This window comes from Lepus europaeus, chromosome 18 (assembly GCF_033115175.1).
Source record: "Lepus europaeus isolate LE1 chromosome 18, mLepTim1.pri, whole genome shotgun sequence".
In the NCBI taxonomy this organism is placed as follows: Eukaryota; Metazoa; Chordata; class Mammalia; order Lagomorpha; family Leporidae; genus Lepus; species Lepus europaeus.
Genome location: NC_084844.1, coordinates 75,151,060 through 75,176,887, shown reverse-complemented (window position 1 = coordinate 75,176,887; position 25,828 = coordinate 75,151,060). Strand labels below are relative to the sequence as shown.

At 61.7% G+C, this 25,828-nt stretch overlaps 1 protein-coding gene across 1 annotated transcript; it reads left to right on the top strand.

Annotated features, from left to right (window-relative positions):
* The first annotated feature begins 9,849 nt into the window (after positions 1–9,849).
* LOC133747045 (developmentally-regulated GTP-binding protein 2-like) lies at positions 9,850–25,323 on the top strand. Its single transcript, XM_062175176.1, has 13 exons — positions 9,850–9,969; positions 13,983–14,143; positions 16,920–17,009; positions 17,306–17,366; positions 17,749–17,833; positions 18,201–18,273; positions 18,379–18,469; positions 19,488–19,585; positions 19,676–19,752; positions 20,731–20,819; positions 21,098–21,156; positions 24,981–25,103; positions 25,186–25,323. Exons 1-13 carry the CDS (start codon positions 9,906–9,908, stop codon positions 25,321–25,323), a joined length of 1,209 nt encoding a protein of 402 aa, XP_062031160.1. The 5' UTR covers positions 9,850–9,905.
* The last annotated feature ends 505 nt before the right edge of the window (positions 25,324–25,828 follow it).

Sequence of the window (25,828 nt, the reverse complement as noted above, 5' to 3'; positions counted from 1 at the left end):
TGTAGCCATCTGGGGATTGAAGCAGCGATTGGAAGATCTTCCCCTCTCTCTGCCTTTCAGATAAAAAAATGAAAATAAAGGGGCTAGCGCTATGGCTTGGTGGGGCTAAGCCTCCACCTGCAGTGCCAGCATCCTATATGGGCGCTGGTTTGTTTCCTGGCTGCTCCACTTCCGATCCAGCTCCCTGCTAGTGGCCTGGGAAAAGCAATGGAAGACAAGTGCTTGGGCTTCTGCAACCATGTGGGAGACCTAGAAGAAACTCCTGGATCCGGGCTTCAGCCTGGCCCAGCCGTGGCTGTTGTGACCATCTGGGGAGTGAACCAGCAGATGGAAGACTGTTCTCCCTCTCCCTCTCCCTCTGTAACTCTGACTGAGCCTCGGTCTCACCATCTGTAAGATGGGTTTGCTGGCAGCTTCCATCTGTTAAGTACACTTAAGTTCTGGGCACACAGTGGGATGCTCAAAAGCGCAGGCCACGCCCCTCAGGTGGGTGGTGACGGGGATCTCTCTGTGCCCCTTCTGTGACTCTGGGGTCTGCACAGAACCCCACCTTAGCTGGGCTGCCCAGCCCGCCCACTTCCCTTCCCCTGGCGGGCCATGCTTGCAGCCCGAGACGACGGGGCGTGGGTGCTGCCTGTCATCATGTCCCCCTGTATCCTGGGCCCAGCAGCCCATCCCCCGCTTCCCCACCAGTGTCTGCGTGCGCGTGGGGCCTGTGGGGGCAGAGTTTCTGATTGTGCAGCGGGGTGTGCACGGACTTCCCACGTGTGCCAGGCCGGCCGTGGGTGGCTGTGTTGGGGGCCGCCCTCTGCCTGTCCCCTCTCTGAGTTGTGGGCGTGGCCCCGGGGCAGGTGGGCGGGGGTGGGGGGAGACTCAGGGAGGGGAGGACCGCGCTCCAGCTGTGGGACCCTGGATCGCTCACTGCACCCTTGTTTCCTTTGTTCAAGCAAACTTACCTATTATTTTTTTAAAAGATATATTTATCTGAAAAGCAGAGATATGGAGAGAGTGAGAGAGAGAGAGAGAGAGAGAAAGACAGAGAGAGAGAGACAGAGAGAAAGGTCATCCATCCTCTGGTTCACTCCCCAAATGTCCACATCGGCCCGGCAGGCCAGACTGAACCACGTCGCCAGGAGTTTCATCCCCGACAAGCTGGTGCGTAGGAGATGCGGTCATGTTCCTCCGCGGGGGTGGCGGAGCGTGAGAGGGCCGTAGCCCCCCCTGGCGCGGCTGAAACGTGAGAGAAATCGGTATTCCCAACTCCTGGCCAGGGCCGGAGGCAGCAGGGACTTCCTGGCACCCGCCAAGGTGGAAAGGACTTCCCCGTGTCCTTCCAGGTCAGCAGTGGTCAAGGAGTGGATGCTGCTTCTGGAAAGCGGCTCCAGGAGGGGAGGGCTAGGGTCCCCCTTGCTGGTGGGCCCAAGCCCCACCTGCCTCTGACTCCCAGTGCCTTCCTGCTCCCGTGTCAGATGAGCGGCGTGAGCAGGGAGCCAACTTCTGTTCTTTGTTTCTGAGTGTGGGCTTTGTGTCTTCTGAAGTATTTTTCTGATTGACAGTAAGAAAAAAAAGTTCAGAGGATTCTCATAGGCCCTCACCGCACATATAGGCAGCCTGGCCCACCGTTCAGCTCCCCAAGGCAGTGACACATTCGTTACAACAGATGAGCCTACCTGCCCTTGTCCTTGTCACTCAGGGTCCCTAGGATATGTTAGGGTTCACACTTTAAAAAAAAAGATTTGTTTATTTATTTATTTGAAAGTCAGAGTTACACACAGAGAGAAGGAGGAGAGGCAGAGAGAGAGAGAGAGAGAGAGAGAGAGAGGTCTTCCACCCACTGCTTCACTCCCCAATTGGCCGCAACAGTTGGAACTGCACCAATCTGAAGCCAGGAGCCAGGAGCTTCTTCCAGGTCTCCCTCACAGAAGCAGAGGCCCAAGGACTTGGGCCATCTTCTACTGCTTTTCCAGGCCACAGCAGAGAGATGGATCGGAAGTGGAGCAACCAGGACTTGAACCGGTGCCTATATGGGATGCCGGCACCTCAGACCGTGGCTTTACCCACTACGCCACAGCGCCAGCCCCCATGCTTTTTTTTTAAAGTCACTTTTGGCCAACATCTAACATCCTGTATTTATTTATTTATTTATTTTCATTTTATTTGAGAGAGAGAGAGATGGAGATGGAGAGAGGTCTTCCATCCACTGTTTCATTCCCTCAAATGCCCACAACGGTCTCCATCCAGAGATCTCTCACTGGGGGTGGCAGGGCCCGAGCACTGGAGCCAGCACCTGCTCCCTCCCACGGTGAGCATCAGCAGGAAGCTGGATCAGAAGTGGATTCATGGGGGCTCAAACCAGACACCATGACCCGGGATGTGGGTGTCCCAGGTGGCGAGGTAGCTGCTGTGCCAAACAGCCACCTGTAGAGGTCACTCTTGATGCCGTCTACAGGTTTGGACAAAGGAAAGATGCTGTGGAGGCTGTTACGCATCACACAGAGTAGTGCCATTCACTGCCCTAAACGCCCCCTCCAAAACCCCCCCATGCTCTATCTGTTGCTGCCTCCCTCCCCCCTCTCTCCCCTCCTTTCCTCCCTCCCCTCCTTCCCTCCCTCCCCCCTCCCTCCCGCAGCCTCTGATCTTTCTGCTGTCCACACAGCTTTGCCTTTCCCAGGATGCCATAGAGTTGGGATCACACAGTTGTGGCCTTTTCACATTGGTTTCTTTTACTAAGTAACATGCGTTTAAGATTCCTCCACGGGACCGGCGCTGTGGCGTAGCGGGCTAAGCCGCCGCCTGCAGTGCTGGCATCCCATATGGGTGCTGGTTCAAGTCCCAGGTGCTCCACTTCTTTTTTTTTTTTATTTTTTGACAGGCAGAGTGGACAGTGAGAGAGAGACAGAGAGAAAGGTCTTCCTTTTGCCGTTGGTTCACCCTCCAATGGCCGCCACGGTAGGCGCGCTGCGGTCGGCGCACCACGCTGATCCGATGGCAGGAGTCAGGTGCTCCTCCTGGTCTCCCATGGGGTGCAGGGCCCAAGCACTTGTGCCATCCTCCACTGCACTCCCGGGCCACAGCAGAGAGCTGGCCTGGAAGAGGGGCAACCAGGACAGAATCCGGTGCCCCGACCGGGACTAAAACCCGGTGTGCCGGCACCGCAAGGCGGAGGATTAGCCTAGTGAGCCATGGCGCCGGCCCCAGGTGCTCCACTTCTGAGCCAGTTCTCTGCTATGGCCTGGGAAAGCAGTGAAAGATGGCCCAAGTCTTTGGGCTCCTGCAGCTGTGTAGGAGACCTGGAAGAAGCTCCTGGCTCTGAATTGGCGCAGCTCCAGCCGTTAGGGCCATTTGGGGAGTGAACCAGCAGATAGAAGACTCTCTCTCTCTCTCTCTCTCTCTCTGCCTTTCTAGTAAAAATAAATAAATCTTTAAACATTAATATTAAAGGGGCCTATGCTGTGGCATAGAGGGTAAAGCCACCACCTGCAGTGCCAGCATCCCATATGGGTGCTGGTTTGAGACCTGGCTGCTCCACTTCCAATCCAGCTCTCTGCTATGGCCTGGAAAAGCAGTAGAAGATGGCCCAAGGCCTTGGGCCCCTGCACCCACGTGGCAGAAGCTCCCAGCTTCAGATGGGCCCAACTCTGGCACTTACAGCCATTTGGGGAGTGAACCAGCAGATGGAAGATCTGTCTCTCTCCCTCCCTCTCTGTCTCTGTAACTCTGCCTATCAAATAAATAAATATTAAAAAAAAGGTGAACACATTTGGGGGAAAAAAAGGTTCTAGAAAGTTCCAAAACCAAAACTTGAATTGGCGGCACACCGACGTAGTACATGGGATCCACACCAGCCACAGGTGTGCCCACTCAGCATTACGCATCGTCAGGGATCTGGGGACGAGTTAGGTACATGGGCAGGCGAGGGCAGTTGGCCTGGCGGTTCTGGCACCGATGGAAACGCCTGTGTCCCATATTGGAGTGCCGGGGCTCATCCCTGGTCACCCTGCCCCCAGCATCCTGGTAATGCAGAGCCCATGTCCTATGTCGGAGTGCTGGGGCTGAATCCCCGGTCATCCTGCCCCCGGCGGGATGGAATGAAGGAACAGAAAGACAGACAGGGCTCTGCCCATGTGGGATGCCAGCACTGCAGGCAGCGGCTTTACCCACCGGCCCCTTGAGCCATCCTCTGCTGCTTTCCCAGGTGCATTAACAAGGAGCTGGATTGGAAGTGGAGCAGCCGGGACTCACACTAACCATCATACAGGATGCCAGCATTGCAGGCAGCATCTTAACCCAGTGTGCCACACCAGCCCCCCTCACTCATTCTACTTTCTGTGTCTATGTCTGTGTCTACATATCTCATAGAAATGGAGCCCTGCAGAATTTGTTTTCCTGTGAATGGCTTAATAGCTTGTCATCGTCCATGTTCATCCATAGCATAGGACATGTCAGCCCGGTGAACAGTGTCCCATTGCAAGCCTACGGCCACCTGCCCACTGACGGACACTTGAAATGCTTCCATCCCCTCGGCTGTCATGAATAACGTTGCTGCGACTGTGGGTATGGAAGGATTTCTTTGACATCCTGCTTTGAATCCTTTTGGGCATATACCTGGAAGAGGAAGTGGTCGACCATACACAGCTGTGTTACCAATTTACATTCCTACCAGCATCCAGTTTCTCTGCCTCCTCACCAGTTTGTTGTTTGCTGTTTTATTTGTTTGTTTGTTGACAGACAGAGTGGACAGTGAGAGAGAGAGACAGAGAGAAAGGTCTTCCTTTTCCATTGGTTCACCCCCCAAATGGCCACTATGGCCGGTGCACTGCGCTGATCCAAAGCCAGGAGCCGGGTACTTCCTCCCGGCCTCCCATGCAGGTGCAGAGCCCAAGCACTTGAGCCATCCTCCACTGCCTTCCCGGGCCACAGCAGAGAGCTGGACTGGAACAGGAGCAACCAGGACAGAATCCAACACCTCAACCGGGACTAGAACCCGGGTGCCAGTGCAGCAGGTGGAGGATTAGCCAAGTGAGCCGCTGTGCCAGCCTTGTTTGGTTGTTTATAACAGGTGTCCCAATGCTGTGAAATGGTATCGCATTGTGGTTTTGATTTGCATTTCTATTTTATTTTATTTATTTATTTGAGAGGTAGAGTTAGAGACAGAAAGAGAGGGAGAGACACAGAGAGAAGTCTCCCATTTGTTGGTTCACTCCTCAAATGGCTGCTACAGCCAGAGCTGGGCCAATCTGAAGCCAGGAGCCAGGAGCTTCTTCTGGGTCTCCCATGCAGGTGCAGGGGCCCAAGCACTTGGACCATCTTCTACTGCTTTCCCAGGCCATTAGCAGAGAGCTGGATCAGAAGGGAAGAGGAACAGCTGGGACTTGAACCGGTGCCCATATGGGATGTCAGCGCCACAGGCAGAGGCTTAGCCCACTACACTGCAGCACCGGCCCCTGATTTGCATTTCTTTTTTTTTTTGACATGCAGAGTGGACAGTAGGAGAGAGATAGAGAGAGACAGAGAAAAAGCTCTTCCTTTTCTGTTGGTTCAGCCCCCAATGGCAGCTGCGGCTGGTGCACTACGCTGATCCGAAGCCAGGAGCCAGGTGCTTCTGGTCTCCCATGTGGGTGCAGGGCCCAAGCACTTGGACCATCCTCCACTGCCTTCCCGGGCCACAGCAGAGAGCTGGCCTGGAAGAGGGGCAACCGGGACAGAATCTGGTGCCCCAACCAGGACTAGAACCTGGTGTGCCGGCGCCACAGGTGGAGGATTAGCCTATAGATTTGCATTTCTGAAATGACTGGTGATGCAGAGAATATGTTCACATGATGGCTGGCCATTTGTACATCTTCCCTGCAGCAGTGCCTGTTCACGTCCTTTACCTATTTTAATCGGGTTGCCCGTTTTATTGGTGCTGAGTTGCAGGGCTATTTGTCCTCCTCATTCCATGGGTTACCTTTCACAGTATCAGCTCGGTCTGTTGGTGCCCAGGTCAGGTGTTTGCCAGTAGCAGCCTTTCCGGAAGCACAGAAACTCCACCTCAAGGGGTCCCTGGCAGCCTGAACATCAAGTTCATGGTTGGCTTCCCAGGCTGGGGATGGGTGGGACACAGACCCTCCAGGCAGGAGAGGCCATTCGCCTGGAGCAAGCCTGATGTGCCGTCAATCTCCTTTGAGCCTGGAAGTCAGCACGAGCCCCTTGCATTCATGAGGAAACCGAGCCCCACAGGATCTCCGTGGGAGCAGACACACCAGCAGACGCCAGGACTCTGGGAAAGAGACTCATTTTTCCTAAGTGTAGACTATGAACGTGCTTCCGTGGGCACAAGAGTGGCCACAGTGAGGCCCCAAGACCCACATCCCATGGAAGAAGGAGGCCGAGAGGACTGCAGGGACCCCCCAGTTCCCTAAGTGCTCTCACCTCCTACCATCCGTAAACGCTGTAGACGTAACACCTGTCTATGATATATTCCCCCTACAGTCTACAGTCAGCTTTGGAGTCTCTGGCCCTGGAATTGGAAGCCCTGGCTTTGGAGCTCAGCCTGGCCATTGAACAGCTTGAGCAACAGGCCAGGAACTTTGCACGGCTCACTCACTCACACCTTAATTTGTAAAATGCTAAGCTGCAAAAAAAAAAAAAAAAAGCCAGCATCCCACATGAGCATCAGTTCGAGTCCTGGATGCCCCACTTCCCATCTAGCTCCCTGCTAATGCGCCTGGGAAAGCAGCAGACAATGGCCCAAGTGCTTGGACCCCTGCACCCACGTGGTAGACCAGAAGAAACTCCTGGCTCCTGGTTTTGGCCTGGCCCTGCCCTGGCTGCTGTGGCCATCTGGAAAGTGGACCTGAAAAATCTCCCTGCTTTCAGATAAATAAAATAAAAGTCTTCTTAAAAATGAGTAAAATGTGGGTGAGTGTGGCAAACTCAAAGCTTGCAAAGGGGCCTACATAGCCCACAGGTGGGAGATGCAGGCACCCCAACCACTTGACCAACACGCACCCGTTATTTCATTTTTTTAAAGATTTATTTATTATTTATTTGAAAGTCAGAGTTACACACAGAGAGGAGAGAGAGAGAGAGAGAGAGAGAGAGAGAGAGGTCCACCATCTTCTGGTTCACTCCCTAAATGGCTGCAATGGCTGGAGCTGTGCGGATCTGAAGCCAGGAGCCTGGAGCTTCTTCCGGGTCTCCCACGTGGGTGCAGCGGCCCAAGGACGTGGACCATCTTCTACTGCTTTCCCAGGCCATAGCAGAGAACTGGATTGGAAGAGGAGCAGCTGGGACTCGAACTGGCGTCCAATATGAGATGTTGGCACTGCAGGCGGCGGCTTTACCTGCTACGCCACAGCAGTGCCCCCCCTCCTTATTTCATTTTTATAACAACCCTATCAGGAGGTATAAACAGGCTCAGAAAGCTTAAGAAATGTAGCCAAGGAGCCAGCGCTGTGACGCAACGGGTTAAAGCCCTGGCCTGAAGGGCCAGCATTCTATATGGACGCCGGTTCTTCTTCTTCTTCTTCTTCTTTTTTTTTTTTTTTTAATTTTTGACAGGCAGAGTGGACAGTGAGATAGACAGAGAGAAAGTTCTTCCTTTGCCGTTGGTTCACCCTCCAATGGCCGCCGCGGCCAGCACCTTGCGGCCAGCGCTCCGCACTGATCCGAAGGCAGGAGCCAGGTGCTTCTCCTGGTCTCCCATGGGGTGCAGGGCCCAAGCACTTGGGCCATCCTCCACTGCACTCCCGGGCCATAGCAGAGAGCTGGCCTGGAAGAGGGGCAACCGGGACAGAATCCGGCGCCCCAACTGGGAATAGAACCTGGTGTGCTGGCGCCGCAAGGCGGAGGATTAGCCTGTTGAGCCATGGCGTGGGCCGGCGCCGGTTCTAATCCTGGCTGCTCCTCTTCTGATCCAGCTCCTGGCTTCGGATCAGTGCAGCTCCGGCCGTTGCAGCCAGCTGGGGAGTGAACCAGCAGATGGAAGACCCCCCCCCTTTCTCTCTCTCTCTCTCTCTCTGCCTCTCCTCTTTCTATAACTCTGTCTTTCAAATAAATTTTTAAAAATCTTAAAAATAAAGAAATGTAGCCAAGATCACCCAGTTAGGGACGTGAGATTTGAACACAGGACCTGCTCCCCAGTGCCCCAACTTCTGATTGAAACGATACAGGGAAGTTGAAGGACTAACAATAAACTCCCTCATACTCTTCCCCCAGGGCCAACAACCCTTGCATACTGCCACTCTTACTTCAGCATGCATTTTGTGAATATATGCATGTTTTGAACTACTTGAGAATACGATACAGGCATGGTGATTTACCCACCTCTGCCTATACACTGAGGGTTTGTTATTCATTTTGAAATGGTGCACAGCAGGTAAAGCTGCCGCCTGCAGTGCCGGCATCCCATATGGGCAGCGGTTCAAGTCCTGGCTGCTCCACTTCCAATCCAGCTCTCTGCTGTGGCCTGGGAAAGCAGTACAAGATGGCCCAGGTGCTTGGGCCCCTGCACCCATGTGGGAGACCTGGAAGAAGCTCCTGGTTCCTGGCTTCGGATTGGTCCAGCTCTACTGATTGCGGCCAGCTGGGGAGTGAACCAGCGGATGGAAGACTTCTCTCTCTCTCTGCCTCTCCTCTCCCTGTAATTCTGCCTTTCAAATAAATAAATAAATAAATGGAGGAGGAGGAGGGATTAGTGGGGCAGGCATGGTGGCCCAGCGGGTTAGGCTGTTGCTTGCAACACAGGCATCTCATGGAGACTGGCTGGAATCCAGTCTCTGCTCCCCCCGGGAAAGCAGCAGCAGATGGCCCCAGTGTCAGGCTCCTGCCACCTTTGTAGGAGATCCAGATGCAGTCCAGCTCCTGGCTTTGGCTTGGCTCAGCTGTTGACTGTTGAGGCCATCTGTGGAGGGAGCCAACTGATGGAAGATCTCTCTGTGTCTCTCTCCTTGCTTTCTCTCTGTCTTTAAAAAAAAAAAAAATGGGATTGGTGCCTTTCCCAGAGAGACCAGCAGGCTCGCTGTCCCAGAGAGCACGCCCCCAGGACCGGCTGTGTGAGGCTGTGTCGTCTAAGCCCTCCCGGTCCCCCGTCCACACTGGTCCTGGGCTCTGAGACGTCCAGTGCCCAGGCTGTGAGAAACAAATTGCCACACCGTGAATTTCATATGTTGGATCTACCCCAGCCCACCCTCCAGCCCCCAGCCACTGGCCGGCCACTGGCCTGTAGGACGACCCACTCTCCGTGTCTGGTGTCGTGTTTAAACCCAGGCACAGTTTGTTCCTGTCAAGAATGTCACATAGGAGACGCTGTCCACACCGCGCGGCCTCAAGGGGGTATCTGACGGCGGGCAGTGCCAAGCTGCAGCCCTTGTCTAAGGTGATCCGGGGGGGGCCCACAAAATGACAGGCACCAGCCTTCCACCTCAGCACCTCTGCCTTCACTGTCAAGGTCGGCTTTAACACTCAAGGTTTCCCTTTCTCTTCCAGTCCGGGCCCGGGCCAGCGGGAGGCCTGGCCCTGCCCGGCTCCGTCTGGCCCCGCCCAACCCCGTCTGGCCCCGCCCCGCTCCATCCGGCCCCTCCCTCCCCGGCCGGCCACTCCCCTCTCAGTCTGGCCCCGCCCGCTCCATCCAGCGCCCGCCCTCTCCGGCCGGCCCCGCCCTGCTCTATCTGGCCCCGCCCCACCTGGCCCCGCCCCGCCCCTGGAGCTCCGCCTCGGGGCCGGCGCAGCGGGCGGAACCGATAGTGTCCGGGCATTTCCGCTCGACGTCGCCCGCCCGGACGCTGAACAGTGGCGCACCGGGCGCCCACGAGGACGCGGTTCTCCGCGGACTTCCGGTCGCGTGCCGCTCCGCCGCCGCCGTGCGACCGGAACTCGCCCGTGCCATCTCCGTCGCTGCCGGTGTGTCCATCTCTGCCGCAGCCATGGGGATCCTGGAGAAGCTCTCGGAGATCGAGAAGGAGATCGCTCGGACGCAGAAGAACAAGGGTGAGGGCCCGACGCGGCGGGGCCTTGCGTGCTGTGCCCGCCTCAGTTTTCCTGTCTGCAAAATGGGATAGCAGCTCCAGCGGTAGACCAGGGCGAAGCGCCAGGGGCGTGCCAAGGCTGGAGGCAGGGCCAGGGCCCCACGCCCCGCTCTGTCAGCAAAGGTTCCCAAAGGAAAATGACCCGTGCTGGACCAGGTGCCCGAGTCTGGGTTTCGGATTGTCAGGGCTGGAGAGAAAGATGGTGGCGCCAGGAGGAGGGCGGAGAGGCCTGGCGTGTTCCTGGGACGGCGAGGAGACCAGTGTGGATCGTGGGGGAGGACTGGCCCGGCTGACTCCCCGGGCGGTGCTGTGGGCTCGCGGGAGGCAGGGAGCCCTCGGGGGCCGGGCTCGGGGGCCTCTCCCCGCTCGGCCCCATTGAGGTCTGGCGGCTGGGGAGCTGGGCCTGGTACTTGTGGTCACAGCAGGTGCACCCCTGCCCTGCTGGAGCTGATCGAGTAAGCCCAATAAACAACATCATGCCGGGCAGCAGTGGGTGAGGACAGAGCCGGGGCGGGGGCGGGGGCCGGGTCGAGGAGACCACCTCGGGGAAGGGGGTATTTGGGATGAGACCCGAATGAGCAGGAGGACCCAGCCAGGCAGAGAGCTGGGGCAAGACCTCGGGCAGCAGGTGCACCTATCAAGGATCCAAAGTCTGGGGCTTTGGGGCAGTGGTGGGAGAGGAGGTGCGGGCAGCACAGAGCCGTACATACAGGTCACGGGAAAGGCCTCCGGGCCCGGCTCCTGTCCTAAGGGTAGGAGGAGCCTGTGGACCGGGTCCCCGGGGGGTGGGGGGAGACGGATGCTGGCTGGCGATGTGGAGGATCAGCAGGGAGCCCCGGGGTGGGGGAGGGGGCTACTGCGTTGGCAGTAGCAGCTGAGAGGGTCTCAGTGAGGTCCCTGCAGCGCTGCTCGGCATGTTCTGAGCCAGGATGGGACCATTTCTCATGGCCATCGGCTGGGGATGCCGCTGGCAGCCCCACCCCCTGTGCCGTCAGAGGCAGGGAAGAGGGGGCAGGCCGGTCCACCACGGCGGGATAGGAGCCGAGAGCCCAGTACACGCCGGGGAGGGCGGGGCTCCTGCAGACCCTGTTCTTGGGCACTTGCGGTGTGCTGAGCCATGTTCTATGCTGCTTTCACACTACAGAAACCTGAGGCCGCAGGTCACTCATATATATATGAGTGATATATATATTTAAATATTTATTTATTTGAAAGGCAGAGTTAGAGAGAGAGACAGAGACAGAGAGAGGTCTTCCATCTGCTGGTTCACTCCCCAAATGGCTGCAATGGCCGGAGCTGCACCGATCCGAAGCCAGGAGCCAGGAGCTTCCTCCAGGTCTCCCACACAGGTGCAGGGGCCCAAGGACTTGGGCCATCTTCTGCTGCTTTCCCAGGCCACGGCAGAAAGCTGAATCGGAAGTAGAGCAGCTGGGATTAGAACCAGCACCATATGGGATGCCGCACTGCAGGGGACGGCTTTACCGGCTGTGCCACAGTGCCAGCCCCCTGGAGTTCACTCTTTAACATCCCCTGCTTGCGGCTGAAGGAACTGAGGCACAGGAGTGAGTTGCCCATAGGAAGCCAGCAGTGAGGCAGGGTGCTCACAGCCTCTGCGGGGCACCACCCGTGCACCCCCAGGGAGGGCCCGAGAGGCTTCTTCCGGGAGGCGGCGTCTGAGCTGTGCCTCACACGGTGAGAAGGGGCCGGCTCTGCGAAGATGCGCTCGAAATGCCCAGAGCCCCAAGCTCAAGGTCCCGAGGCAGTCATGTGGTCAGCAGGTTCTGCAAAGCAAAGAAAGCCACTGTCTGGAACACAGCGGCCAAGGGGGAGTGGCAGGCGGGGGGTGACAGGTGGGGGGTGACAGGCAGGGGGTGACAGGTGGGGGGCGACAGGTGGGGGGGTGACAGGCAGGGGGGTGACAGGTGGGGGTGACAGGTGGGAGAGGTGACAGGTGGGGGGTGACAGGCGGGGGGTGACAGGCGGGGGGTGACAGGTGGGAGGTGACAGGCGGGGGGTGACAGGCAGGGGAGGTGACAGGTGGGGGGTGACAGGCGGGGGGTGACAGGTGGGGGAGGTGACAGGTGGGGGGCGACAGGCGGGGGAGATGACAGGCAGGGGAGGTGACAGGTGGGGGGTGACAGGCGGGGGGTGACAGGCAGGGGAGTGACAGGCGGGGGGTGACAGGCAGGGGGTGGCAGGCGGGGGGTGACAGGCGGGTGAGTGACAGGCAGGGGGTGGCAGGCGGGGGGTGACAGGCGGGTGAGTGACAGGCAGGGGAGTGACAACCGGGGGAGTGACAGGCGGGGGAGTGGCAGGCAGGGGGTGACAGGCGGGGGGTGACAGGTGTGGGGAGTGACAGGTGGGGGGCGACAGGTAGGGGGTGACAGGCGGGGGGTGGCAGGCAGGGGTGTGGCAGGCGGGGGGTGACAGGTGGGGGGCAACAGGCAGGGGAGGTGACAAGCAGAGGAGATGACAGGCGGGGGGCGACAGGCAGGGGAGATGACAAGCAGAGGAGATGACAGGCAGGGGGTGACAGGCAGGGGAGATGACAGGCAGGGGGGTGGCAGGCGGGGGGCGACAGGCAGGGGAGATGACAGGCAGGGGGTGACAGGCAGGGGAGATGACAGGTGGGGGGTGACAGGCAGGGGGGTGGCAGGTTGGGGGTGACAGGCAGGGGAGGTGACAGGGGGTGACAGGGGGTGACAGGCGGGGGGTGACAGGCAGGGGGTGACAGACGGGGTGACAGGCAGGGGGTGACAGGCGGGTGAGTGACAGGCAGGGGAACGATAGGTGGGGGAGTGACAACCAGGGGAGTGACAACCGGGGAGTGACATGCAGGGGGTGACAGGTGGAGGGTGACAGGCGGGGGAGTGGCAGGCAGGGGGTGACAGGCGGGGGGTGCAGGCAGGGGGGTGACAGGCAGGGGGGTGACAGGAGGAGGGTGACAGGCAGGGGGGTGACAGGCAGGGGGTGACAGGAAGGGGAGTGACAAGTGGGGGTGACATGCAGGGGGTGACAGGTGTGGGGAGTGACAGGTGGAGGGTGACAGGCGGGGGGTGATGGGAGGAGTGATAGGTGGGGGGTGACGGGGAGTGACAGGCAGGGGGTGACGGGAGGAGTGACAGGTGGGGGTGATGGAGGGAGTGACAGGCAGGGGGTGATGGGAGGAGTGACAGATAGGGGGTGACAGGTGGCATTGAGACAGCCAGCGGCCCAGTCCCGTGGGTCCTTGCTCCTCAGCCTCAACCCCAGTCCCCTACTGCAGCTAAGATCCGGAATTCCCTTGGGCACCATGTGCACTACGGCTTACGTGGCATGGAATGTGAAAAGCCCGTAACGCCCTCAGGGGCACCACACAGGAGGGGAAAGGGAGAAGGAGTTGGGAATGAGAGGCGCTCGCTGCAGTCCCTCCGTGCCAGGGTTACAGGGAGGCAGCAGTGCCTCCTGCTCTGGATGGAGTCCGGGGACGGGGGCGGCTTTGCAGTGCGCACCTGTCAGGCGTGTGGTGCCGGCCTCCCGGCGTGGTGGAGTTTCAGACGTTCCCCGCTCCAGGAACTCAGCAGGCGCATGGCTGGGAAGTTCAGGGCACAGGAACGCCCTGAGAAAGGCCCTGTGGGGGCGGACAGAGCGGGGATCCAGGCCCTGGTTCCCCTCCCCCAGGGTTCCCACCCCTGGGCATGTCTTTGGGACTGTGACACAGCCCGTGGTACTGACTGCACAGGACTGAACTCAGGCCGCCTAGGATAGGCGCCAGGGAGGACTTGAGCCTCCGAGGGGCAGAGAACAGTCCTGCAAGTCCCAGAGGGCCCCCAGGGAGTGGCGCTGCCCCGCTGAGAACCGTGGCTGGCACTGGGGTCTGCAGGGGTGGTGGGAGCGAAGGGCCAGCTGCTCCTCTCCGGGTCTGCTCGGCGCGGGAGGAGGTGGCCCCCAGGCTTGGGGCCCCTGGCCACCCACTGTCTGCCTCACCTCCTCTAGCCACCGAGTACCACCTGGGCCTGCTGAAGGCGAAGCTCGCCAAGTACCGGGCTCAGCTCCTGGAGCCTTCCAAGTCGGCCTCATCCAAAGGAGAGGGCTTCGACGTCATGAAGTCGGGTGACGCCCGGGTGGCCCTCATTGGATTCCCCTCTGTGGGTAAGGTCAGCGATGGGCACTGTGGCCTGGGGGAGGGGGGCAGGCGGGCGGCTCCCAAACACACGGCGTCTCCGCCCCTGCCACTGCCAGTCTGCTGTGCTCCGAAGGCCCCGCCCCCGGGCCGAGGCCCCGCCCCTAGCATCTTCCTTTCCCGGTAGCCGTGGACTGCGCAGGTCCTGATGGCTGGCGAGGAGGTCGGGTTCTGGCCCCGGCTGCGCAGAGCCCCCTGCTCCGGGGAGCAAGGACAGCGAACAGAGCCGGCTGAGGGCAGGGTCCTGGGCGGGTGGTGCTGACAAGGGCCTGTCTGGGCTTGTGGAGCCCTGGCCAAGGACGCTGTGGGCAGCGGGAACAGCGGGGGCACCTGGCTAGGAGCCAGCTGGGAACGGCAGGGGCTGGGGGCCCCGGCTTGGGAAGGACTTTGCTGGGGGTGAGCGTTAAGCAGGAGCGCTCTCGTTTTGGTTTCCTTTGAAAGCTTTTTCAGTGCGACATCCATGGGGTTTGTTTATTTTTAATCAGCGGCAGCATTGTACACATAGCCGTGTTCATTTCTTCCATTCTTTTAAAAATATTTTTAAAGATTTCTTTATATATTCAAAAGTCAGAGATAGAGAGAGAGAGGATGTTCCAGCCTCAGCTTCACTCCCCAGATGGCCACAATGGCCAGGGCTGAGCCAGGAGCCAGGAGCCTCGGCTGGCCTTCCATATGGGAGGCAGGGGCCATCGCTCGATGCCTTTCCCGACCATTAGCAGGAAGCTGGAGCAGCCTCCCTGATGCTGGCCCAGTTCCCGGCACTGGGAGACACTTGGGGCTCGTCCTGTCTATTGCTTCCCAGAGGGCCCTGGTTCTCATCACTGGAGATGCTCATCACTATTAGACACGGCTGACGGGCCTCTGAGTGGATCGCCCTGGCCGCCGTGCAGCGGATGGGCAGATGGGCGCTGGGCAGGGCTGGCGGAGGGCAGACAGAGGCACTGATCTGTTCCAGGCCAAGCAGGCAGGGCTGGAGCTGCAGCAGGAGCCAGCGGGGCAGCTTCTGAGCCCACGCTCCTGGGCTGGCAGAGGGCAGGTGGGCAGGGGCTGCCGTCTCCTGTCGCCTGCTGCGGGCTGTGCAGCTCTGTGCTGCTTCCTCCGTCCGTGAGACTAGGGGGGGTGTCAGAGGGAGGGGCAGAGCAGGGTAGGGGTATGTGTCAGAGAGAAAGGTAGGGTGGGGGTGTGTAAGAGAGAGAGGTAGCATGGGGGTGTGTATCAGAGAGAGAGGCAGGGTGGGGGTGTGTATCAGAGAGAGAGGCGGGGTGGGGGTGTGTATCAGAGAGAGAGGCGGGGTGGGGGTGTGTATCAGAGAGAGAGGCGGGGTGGGGGTGTGTATCAGAGAGAGAGGCGGGGTGGGGGTGTGTATCAGAGAGAGAGGCGGGGTGGGGGTGTGTATGAGAGAGAGGCAGGGTGGGGGTTGTGTATGAGAGAGAGAGAGGCAGGGTGGGGGTGTGTGTCATAGAGAGGCGGGGTGGGGGTGTGCAAAGAGAGAGAGGCGGGGTGGGGGTGTGTGTCAGAGAGAGAGGCGGGGTGGGGGTGTGCAAAGAGAGAGAGGCGGGGTGGGGGTGTGTGTCAGAGAGAGAGAGAGGCAGGGTGGGGTGTGTATCAGAGAGAGAGAGGGTGGAGGTGTGTATCAGAGAGAGAGGCAGGGTGGGGGTGTGTGTCATAGAGAGGCGGGGTGGGGGTGTGTGTCAGAGAGAGAGAGGGTGGAGGTGTGTATCAGAGAGAGAGGCGGGGTGGGGGTGTGTGTCATAGAGAGGCGGGGTGGAGGTGTGCAAAGAGAGAGAGGCGGGGTGGGGGTGTGTGTCAGAGAGAGGCGGGGTGGGGGTGTGTCTCAGAGAGAGAGGCGGGGTGGGGGTGTGTATCAGAGAGAGAGAGAGGCAGGGTGGGGGTGTGCAGAGAGAGAGAGGCGGGTGGGGGATTTTAACTAGCTACTGGAGCTACCGAGCGCCTGGGGTTTGGGCACCGTGGCTGGGATCTAGGGTGTCCCCGGGTGGCCTCGGAGAGCCTACTGTGTCTCGCAGTTGGTGCCCTTGTCTGTCCATGCCTTTCTGCTTGCCGGGTTTCTGTTTCCCGGAGGTCCCCGTGGCTGAGTTTCTGGCTTGGAGGCTTTCCTTCCCACGCCTTGTGTGGGTGTGGCCGTGAGTGGGCAGGGGCGGACTGCAGTAGCCCAGAACCCCAGGGTCCTGCAGGTTAGGTGGGGCAGGGCTCACAGGGTGGGCCTCTCCCTTCCAGGCTCTGCCCCCTGCTGGTGTAGCCATCAGTGACAGGTGACCTTCCAAGCTGGGTGTCCCAGGCTCTCTCCTTGGTGCGGTCCTGCGATGGAGGGAATGGGTTGAGGCCGGCTGTGCACGCAACCACTGTGCAGCTCACACAGGGACCTTTCTTGCCCCGGGTCCCCAAGCAGCAGTGACATCCGAAGCCAGGTCTCCCCCACTCCCAGAGTACAGTGGCACTCAGCCTCCACCCCACCCCTACCTCCCTCCCATAGCCGTCTGTCTCCCAGTGAGAGGGTGGCACCTCCTCACCTGTCCCCTTGCCCTCTCAAGGGAGCAGCTCGTTCTGTGTGTGGGTTCCACGGGTACAGAGGGGCCAGCAGGGGCTGCAGGACCCCCGGTCATATGGGGAAGCCCCTAGAAACCAGGCCCCTATCTACTTGAGACAGGCAGGCCTGAGGCCCTGTTCTCACTGCCCGACCTGGGTGGCCCCGGGGCCCGAGAGAACTCAGGCAGTGCTTCCTCTCCCCCCAGTCCACCTTCCTGAGTCTGATGACCTCCACAGCCAGTGAGGCCGCCTCCTACGAGTTCACCACCCTGACCTGTATCCCCGGGGTCATCGAAGTAAGCGGGTGCGCCGGCCCGGGTGGGGAGGGGTGGGGCGGGGCGTGTGCTGGGGTGGGTGAAGCTGTGGCTGCGTGGCCCTGAGGGTCCCAGAGGCGTGTGGCCGGGCCTGGACTCCTGACTGATTCCGGGTCAGGTCCGCCCGTGCAGCTCTGGGGACTGGCAGCTCTCCAGCACCCAGGCTGGGGCCTTCCCTGGGCCACAAGGGACCCTGAGCCGTGGGGCGTCCGTGTCCGGGCTCCAGGCAGCTCTTCCCGGCGGCGACCATCTCCCCCCACCCCTCTCCTGCCTCACAGTACAAAGGCGCCAACATCCAGCTCCTGGACCTGCCTGGCATCATTGAAGGCGCAGCGCAAGGTGGGTGTTGGGGCCAGGCGGGCGGCGGTCACTGACTGTTGGAACGGGTGTGGCTGGGAGAGATCTGGAAAGGGCAGGCTCAGGCTCAGATGCTGGCACCACGCTGGCTTTGTGGTTGTGGGCAAGTGATCGGGTGTTTCTGTCTGTAAAATGGGCGCGCTGGTGCTGGCCGTGCGGAGGGCTGAGTGAGGTGGTGTGGGAGAGACGTTTGGCCTTGCTCGGCTGACAGTGGGGATGCCAGAGGCACCAGGGAAGTCACAGCCCGGGGGGGCTGCGGCAGAGAGCCTGGTGGGTGGTGGCTGTGTGGAGGGCAGGTGTCCCGGCACCCTGGGCTGGGGTGGGGAGCTCGCGGGTCCTGCCTACGCCCCTCCCACCTGCGCAGGGAAAGGCCGCGGCCGGCAGGTGATCGCGGTGGCGCGCACGGCTGATGTCGTCATCATGATGCTGGACAAAGGAGAGGTGCAGAGGTCCGCGGGGTGGGGCTGGGGGGCAGACTTGCCGGGCTGGGGAAAGCCTCGGTGTCCTCGAGCTCGCGTCGGGCCGCCTGGGGGGAGCTTGGCCCGGTCCCCCGCGTCCTTTCCTCGCCTGGGGCAGCTTGGGCCAGGGTAGGGGGCTAAGAAGTGTGGCCTGGCTCCAGGCCCCGGCGCCCCAGCCCCTGCCCAGAGCTGGCCAGGAGCCCTGCCCCGAATGGGAGACACGTGCTGGGGGCCGAGGGCTCTGCCTTCATGGGCCAGGAGGCACCGTCACCCAGCCCCTCCTGGGGGTCTGTGGAGGGGGCAAGCTGTGAGCGGCAGCCCCTGGACGGCAGCTGAGGGCTCGCGGGGCTCTGCCTAGGAGCCTGCTGGAGAAGGAGCTGGAGTCCGTGGGCATCCGCCTCAACAAGCACAAGCCCAACATCTACTTCAAGGTGAGGCCCAACGTGTGCTGGAGGGGGGGGAGCGGGGGGGGGCCCCCCCGGGGCGGCTGCCCCGCCTCTTCAGCAGCTGCTCCGCCCCGCCCTCTCTTCCTCCAGCCCAAGAAGGGAGGCGGCATCTCCTTTAACTCCACGGTCACGCTGACCCAGTGCTCGGAAAAGCTGGTGCAGCTCATCCTACACGAGTACAGTATCCTCCCCGTGGGGCGGGCGGGGCGGGGCCGCGTCCACCCAGCACTGGGTCTCCCCCAGCAGCCCCCCCCCCCAAGAAAGAGGCCCACCGCGGAGAAAGATGAGGCGGTGCTGAGGCCCCCTGGTCTGCAGAGGCCTCAGGTAACAGCAGGATGGGGGCTCGGTGGGCTCTGGGGCTCCACAGGGCAGGCTGTCTGACAGTGTGGGAGCCCCTGGCACCCTGTGGTGCGTGGCCCCAAGGAGGTCCCGTGTGGGAGAAGCTGCCCTGGGCCGGCTCTCAGATGACGCCCAGAGTAGCCAGGGGAAGTGGCACACTTCCCCTACCTAACAGCGAAGACATGCTCATTGTTCGCTGAGGGACAGTTGTATGTCTCGTAGCGTCTGTGGGGAAAAGAAAGGAGAGGGCCCCAAACTTTTTTTTGAAAGCAGAGAGACAGGGGCCAGTGCTGTGGCATAGCGGGTAAAGCCACCGCCTGCAATGCCGGTATCCCACATGGTTCTAGTCCCAGCTGCTCCACTTCCAATCCAGTTCTCTGCTCTGGCCTAGGAAAGCAGTAGAAGATGGCCCAAGTGCTTGGGCCCCTGCACCTGTGTGGGAGACCTGGAGGAAGCTCCTGGCTCCTGGCTTTGGTTCAGCATAGCTCCGGTCATTGCCAGGGCTGGGCCAGGCCGAAACCAGGAGCCGGGAGCTCATTGTGGGTCTCCTGTGTGGGTGGCAGGGACTCTAGTACTTGAGCCATCACCTGCTGTCTCCCCGAGTGTGCCGTAGCAGGAAGCTGGAATTGGCACTCGAGCCAGAAATGGAACACTGATAAGGGGTGCTTATAAGGGGTGTTTTGGCTGCCATGCCGACCCTCCCACTGCTTGCTGCGAACTTCAAAGTTGTGTAAAATCTCACAGGCAGATACCCACCAGGGTCCCTTGCAGCCCGCGTGTCGTGCGTGGCTTTTTGGGGGCCTCCACTGCGGGGGCCTGGGGGCTGCTGGCACACGAGTCCCTTAACCCGAGCCCCTCAGAGATCTTCAATGCAGAAGTGCTGTTCCGCGAAGACTGCTCTCCAGACGAGTTCATCGACGTGATCGTGGGCAACCGGGTGTACATGCCCTGCTTGTATGTAAGTGGCAGGTGTGGGGCTGTCGGGCCTCTCCCCGACCTCCTGGCTGCCTGCTTTCCCCAGCTCCCACCTCCGCCTTTCCCATCTCAGGTTTATAACAAGATCGACCAGATCTCCATGGAAGAAGTGGACCGCCTGGCCCGAAAACCTAACAGTGTGGTCATCAGGTGAGGCCACTGGCGCCGCGTCTCGGGGCAGAGCGCCTTCCCTGAGCTCCAGCTGGGCTGGAGGAGGCGGCCCCTCCCATGGCTGCTAGTGACGCCGGTCTGCCCCGGCCCTGACTCGGCGCGGGCAGGGTGGCCACCTCTGCCGGGCTCTGCCTAGCCATCAGGGGAGTCCTCGCTGGCACTTGGGACTTCTTAGCACGGTAGTGAACGGCCCATCCCAGGAAGCCCCGGTGCAAGTCTCCCTCCTGGGGCTCTGGATGGTTGGTTTCTGTCCGACCATAGCGTGGAGGCAAAGAGAAGTGACGCTGAGGCTGGACAGGCCCCTGCTTCCTGCCCTTCCCTGCACGGTGGGCCCTGGGGTGCCCCTGACCCCACTTTGGCAGATCCCTGGCTCAGACCGCGAGGCCTGCCTCACAGGGAGGCCGGGTGGGGGTGCATGACACAGGGTGGCCTCAGCACCTCCCTTGCAGAGTCACAGGCCCGCAGGAGGCTATGTGGGGCCGCATCCATCCTCAGGGGTGATGAGCGTGTGCACCCCACATGCTGCCTGCGTGCCTGCCCACGACCACGGAGTCTAGGCAGAGGTCAGGATGCCCCTCAGGTGTCTCTCCCATAGACAGCTGAGCCCGGGGCCGCCCTGGGTCTGACTGCCTCCAGAGCTGTGGGGTTCTCCCCTCTCTGCTGAAATCCTCGCTGGGCCCCACAGAGACCCTAGCCCACAGCCCCCCCCCCCCCCCCCCCAGTCTCCCAAGGCCAGCCTGCGGCAGTCACAGGTGCCACGAGCCCCCGGGAGCGACTTGGAGCTCTGCCAGCTGAGACCACGATTGGTGATGGGAGGCATCGTGCAGCCGGCAGAGTCGCAGGCTTGATGGCCGCAGGCCCCGCCGCCGTGCCCAGCCGATGGAGGTTGGGGGAGGCAGAGGCCGCAGCCTCTGAGCCCCGTGGGGCCTCTGCCTGACGCCGCCCCCTTCCCCGCAGCTGCGGCATGAAGCTGAACCTGGACTACCTGCTGGAGATGCTCTGGGAGTACCTGGCCCTGACCTGCATCTACACCAAGAAGAGAGGCCGTGAGTGGGGAGGGGCGCCCCGGCCACGAGACCCCCCGCCAGTCCTGGCCCGGCCTGTCCCAGAGCCGGCCTCTGCTCCTCACCCAGACCATGGCCCGTGGAAGCCTGGGCTTTGGTTCCCTTTGCTTTTCCCTGTTGAGGCCATCATCCAAGGGGTCTAGCCCGAGGTCGTGCTCGCCAGCAGGGGGCAGGGTTCGGTCGCTGCTTGGAAGACCGGCTAGGGGTAAGAAGGGCGGCCACAGCCCGTGCGGTTGACGCAGCCCTCCGTCTCCCCGCAGAGAGGCCAGACTTCACGGATGCCATCATCCTGCGGAAGGGGGCCTCCGTGGAGCACGTGGTGAGTCGGCAAGACCTGGTGGACCGGGGTCGGAGTTGGAGTGCCACAGGCTTCTCGGGCGGGGGTTGGGCCCAGCCTGGCCCAGGGTAGAGCTGCACGCACACCACCTCTGCGGGTTGGCTGTGGAGCCTCCATCCGTTTCCTGTAAGATGGGCTGGCGACGCCCCCCGCCCCGGCGGCTGGGAGAGTGGCACTGAACAAGGGCTTTGCCTGGCGTTGGACGATGTCAGCAGGCAGCCGTCGGCATGTCTGCTCCTCGGGCCGCAGGTGTTGAGCCAGCTGTTGTGCTCCAGGTTTCTCCAGGGGACCGGGTCTGTGAGTGTGGCAGAGGCCCCTCCCTCCCAAAATCCCTGGTGGCACTGCTGGCTGTGGCTCAGGTTCCCATCTCCCATGGCCCCCACTCAGGCCCCAGCCTGGCGTGTCCCCACCAGGAATGGCTGTGACTGCCTCCCGCACTCAGCACAAGCACTGAGCAGCGGGCTGTGGTTCCCAGCAGAACGGTGTCGACTGGGGTCAGCAGGTGCCAGGTCCACAGGGGGTCAGGATGGACAGGGGGGTCCACACAGAGGTCAGGATGGATAGGGGGGTCCACACGGGGGTCAGGATGGATGGGGAGTCCACACGGGGGTCAGGATGGACGGGGGGGTCCACACGGGGTCAGGATGGACAGGGGGGTCCACATGGGGGTCAGGATGGATGGGGAGTCCACACAGGGGTCAGGATGGACAGGGGGTCCACACGGGGGTCAGGATGGATAGGGGGGTCCACACAGAGGTCAGGATGGATAGGGGGGTCCACACGGGGGTCAGGATGGATGGGGGGTCCACACGGGGGTCAGGATGGACGGGGGGTCCACACGGGGTCAGGATGGACAGGGGGGTCCACACGGGGGTCAGGATGGATGGGGAGTCCACACAGGGGTCAGGATGGACGGGGGGTCCACACGGGGGTCAGGATGGATAGGGGGGTCCACACAGAGGTCAGGATGGATGGGGAGTCCACACGGGGGTCAGGATGGACGGGGGGTCCACACGGGGTCAGGATGGATGGGGGGGTCCACACAGGGGTCAGGATGGATGGGGGGTCCACATGGGGGTCAGGATGGATGAGGGGGTCCACACGGGGGTTAGGATGGGGGGTTCCACACGGGGTCAGGATGGATGGGGGGGTCCACACGGGGATCAGGATGGATGGGGGGTCCACATGGGGGTCAGGATGGATGGGGGGTCCACATGGGGGTCAGGATGGATGGGGGGTCCACACGGGGTCAGGATGGATGGGGGGTCCACACGGGGGTCAGGATGGATGGGGGGTCCACACAGGGGTCAGGATGGACAGGGGGTTCCACACGGGGTCAGGATGGATGGCGGGTCCACATGGGGGTCAGGATGGGGGGTTCCACACGGGGTCAGGATGGACGGGGGGGTCCACACAGGGGTCAGGATGGATGGGGGGTCCACATGGGGGTCAGGATGGATGAGGGGGTCCACACAGAGGTCAGGGTGGGGGGTTCCACACGGGGTCAGGATGGATGGGGGGGTCCACACGGGGATCAGGATGGATGGGGGGTCCACATGGGGGTCAGGATGGATGGGGGGGTCCACATGGGGGTCAGGATGGATGGGGGGTCCACACGGGGTCAGGATGGATGAGGGGTGCACACGGGGGTCAGGATGGACGAGGGGGGTCATGTGGGGGCCAGGATGGACGGGGGGGTCCACACGGGGGTCAGGATGGATGGGGGTCCACACGGGGGTCAAGATGGACAGGGTTCCACACGGGGGTCAGGATGGATGGGGGGGGGGTCCACGCAGGGTCAGGATGGATGGGGGGGTCCACACGGGGGTCAGGATGGATGGGGGGGTCCACGTGGGGTCAGGATGGATGGGGGGTCCACGTGGGGTCAGGATGGATGAGGGGGTCCACACAGGGGTCAAGATGGATGAAGGGGTCCACACGGGGGTCAGGATGGACGAGGGGTCCACACGGGGGTCAGGATGGATGGGGGGATCCACACGGGGTCAGGATGGATGGGGGGGAGGTCCTGGTGGTAGTCAAGATGGACGGGGGGATCCACGTGGGGGTCACAATGAACAGAGGCCGCCCAGCCCCTGCCACCTGCACAGGAGCGCGCAGGAGCAGTGAGTGTTGCGGTCCAGGCCCCACAGCCGTCTTGGGGTCCGGGATTTTTGTTTGCCACCTTCCCTGCGTTTCCCGGGCTCTGTCTTGGGAGGCAGGGCTGCTGTGCGACCCAGCAGTCGCTCGGGAGGGCACTGGCAGCCGGGCCTGCAGTCTGGCCCCATGCATTTGTCCATCAGCAAAGCCTGCCTTGAGGCCTCTGGGTGCCTGACTCTGAGAAAAACGAGGTTCAGAATTCGCAGGCCAGGCAGCAGGCAAGGGGACCCCAGATGACCCTCCCAAGTCCCCGTGGTCCCTCACACGGAGCTCCAGGTCAGAGGCTTTGAGCTGGCCTCCCTGGGCCGCCTATGGCTGCCAGAGCAGTCCTCACCCGCCCTTTCAGGCTCTCAGCTGCTTGTCCAGGAGGGTGGGGGTCTTGGCCACACTGTGGGAAGAAGAGGGGGCAACACTGGGAGGAGCAGGGTGCCCCAGGCAGTGGAATAGCAGGTGCAAAGGCCGGGGGCCGGGGGGCGGGACACAGGGGCACAGGCAACAGGTGCTGGACCGCACGGTGAGGAGGGGCTTTGGGGCCTTGCCCAGGAGACCTGGGCTTTGTCGCAGAGAGGCCTGCCCTGCCCACAGGCTCCCTTTCAGACTGGGTGCTGACAACAGAGACCCAAGGCAGACGGACCAGCCAGTCCTAGGCCTGGGTCTCCTCGTCTGGGGTAACTTACCCCAGGGCTGTCAGTGGTGAGCGCCCAGCCTGTGAGAGGCTCCAGGCAGTAGGCTCCAGACAGGAGCATGTGTGAGGGTCTGCAGGAGTGGGCCTGGGGCTCCAGGGGAGTAGTCTCCCCAGCCCCAAAGCCATTTCCCCTTTTTCTGAAAAGCACAGCCTCAGATGACCTTCCATCCCCACCCAACCCTCTTTGCTAGAGATGTGAGTGCAGGGATTCCCTTCTCCCACTGGGGGGAGCCCTAGAGTGAGTTCCACGGCTTATGGAGCCTCCTGAGGCAGGCAGGGCACTAGGGCACAGTGGGGCCTGCGTCACGCAGCAGAACTCCTGCCCCGACTGCCTCAGTGCCTCCCCCCCCCCCGACCCCGAACTTGAGTGACCCCGCCCCTGCTTGTTAAACTGCCGGGGGGTGTCCTTTGCTGTGACAGCAAGCCAGACAGAAAGTAAAAGCCAGGCCAGCCGGGCCGTCAGAGCCGTGGACACGGGGGAGAAGGAGCCACAGGTGGTCCCCTCTTGCCCTGCTCCTGTCACCATGGCAGCCAGGGGCCCCTGTTGGTCGGGACCTTCACCGTCTGCCCCAGCTGGAGTGTGCAAGGCTGTGGGCCGCTGGGGGCGGGGAGAGAGATGGTGGATGATAACGCGGGAGGCTGTGGCCACAGCTGGGACTGACAGAGCAGGCATGGCTCCACGCTGGCACATTCGGAAGGCGCATGTCCGGGTGTCGTTCAGGCCTGGCGGGCAGAGGCTGCTCACCGGCAGCATTCCTGACCAGGCGGGCATCAGAGCCCCTTGCAGCCGTGACCAGGAGGCGGCGTGCCGTCCCAGCGTGTGGTGGGTGGTCCTGGTCCAGGGTCGGGCTGTCTGAGCACCTGCTCTGGGCTTCCTGCGGCTCGGCCCCTGCTCAGGCCTTGGGTTTGCAGCTGAGCTTGGGCGAGGGGTTGGAGCCTCATCTCCCTGTGTGACTCCCTCCAGTGCTACCGCATCCACCGATCGCTCGCCAGCCAGTTCAAGTACGCCCCTCGTGTGGGTAAGTGTGGGCAGGAGGCGGGCGGTGGGCACGCACCCTCTGTAGTCTGCCTGTCCCGAGCGCGGCAGGCATGTCTGTACGTCCTGCTGCCTAGGCCGGGGAGGGGGGGGGTTGTTGTGCTAGGGGCCCCCACGTCCCCCCGGTTTGCAGACCCACGCCAGCCCAGAGGCTGACGTGGCCTCTCTGCCCACCCCTGCCAGGGCACGAGCACCAAGTACAGCCCCGCAGCGCGTGGGCCTCTCCCACACCGTGGAGCACGAGGACGTCATCCAGATCGTGAAGAAGTAGCCGCACGCTGCTGGGCCCACCCTGCCCGGCCCCGTCTCCCTGGGGAGTCAGGCCCGCTGGACGCACAAAAGCCCAGACAGCCACACCCCGGGAAGGGGCCCCTTGGGTCTCCGCTGTTTCCAGAAGCTTCTTCAGTAGGCAGATGGTGAAAGTGTTAGGGCAGAGGGGCGAGGCTGGCGGCCCTGGCTCCCTGGCAGCGTTTCCCATGAGACTGGTCCTTCTTGGGGGTGTCCTGAGTTGAGCCCTGGGCCTGCGTCTTCAGGCTGCAAGGGAGTGACTTGCCGGCCTACCTCCCAGCCAGGGCCCAGAGCCGACGGCAGGCTCAGTGCAGGGTGGGGAGTTGGGCCCGTCTGGGTCGCTGAAGGTGGTGGGTACTGTTAGGGCACATTGTTCCCGCAGCTTCCACCAGCTTCCCTGGCCCTTGGGAAGAGCCCGCCCCCCTTGCCCGGCCTGTCCCTGCACCGCCCAAGTGGGGTCCTCAAGTGCCTCCCCCCTGCCCCTCGCA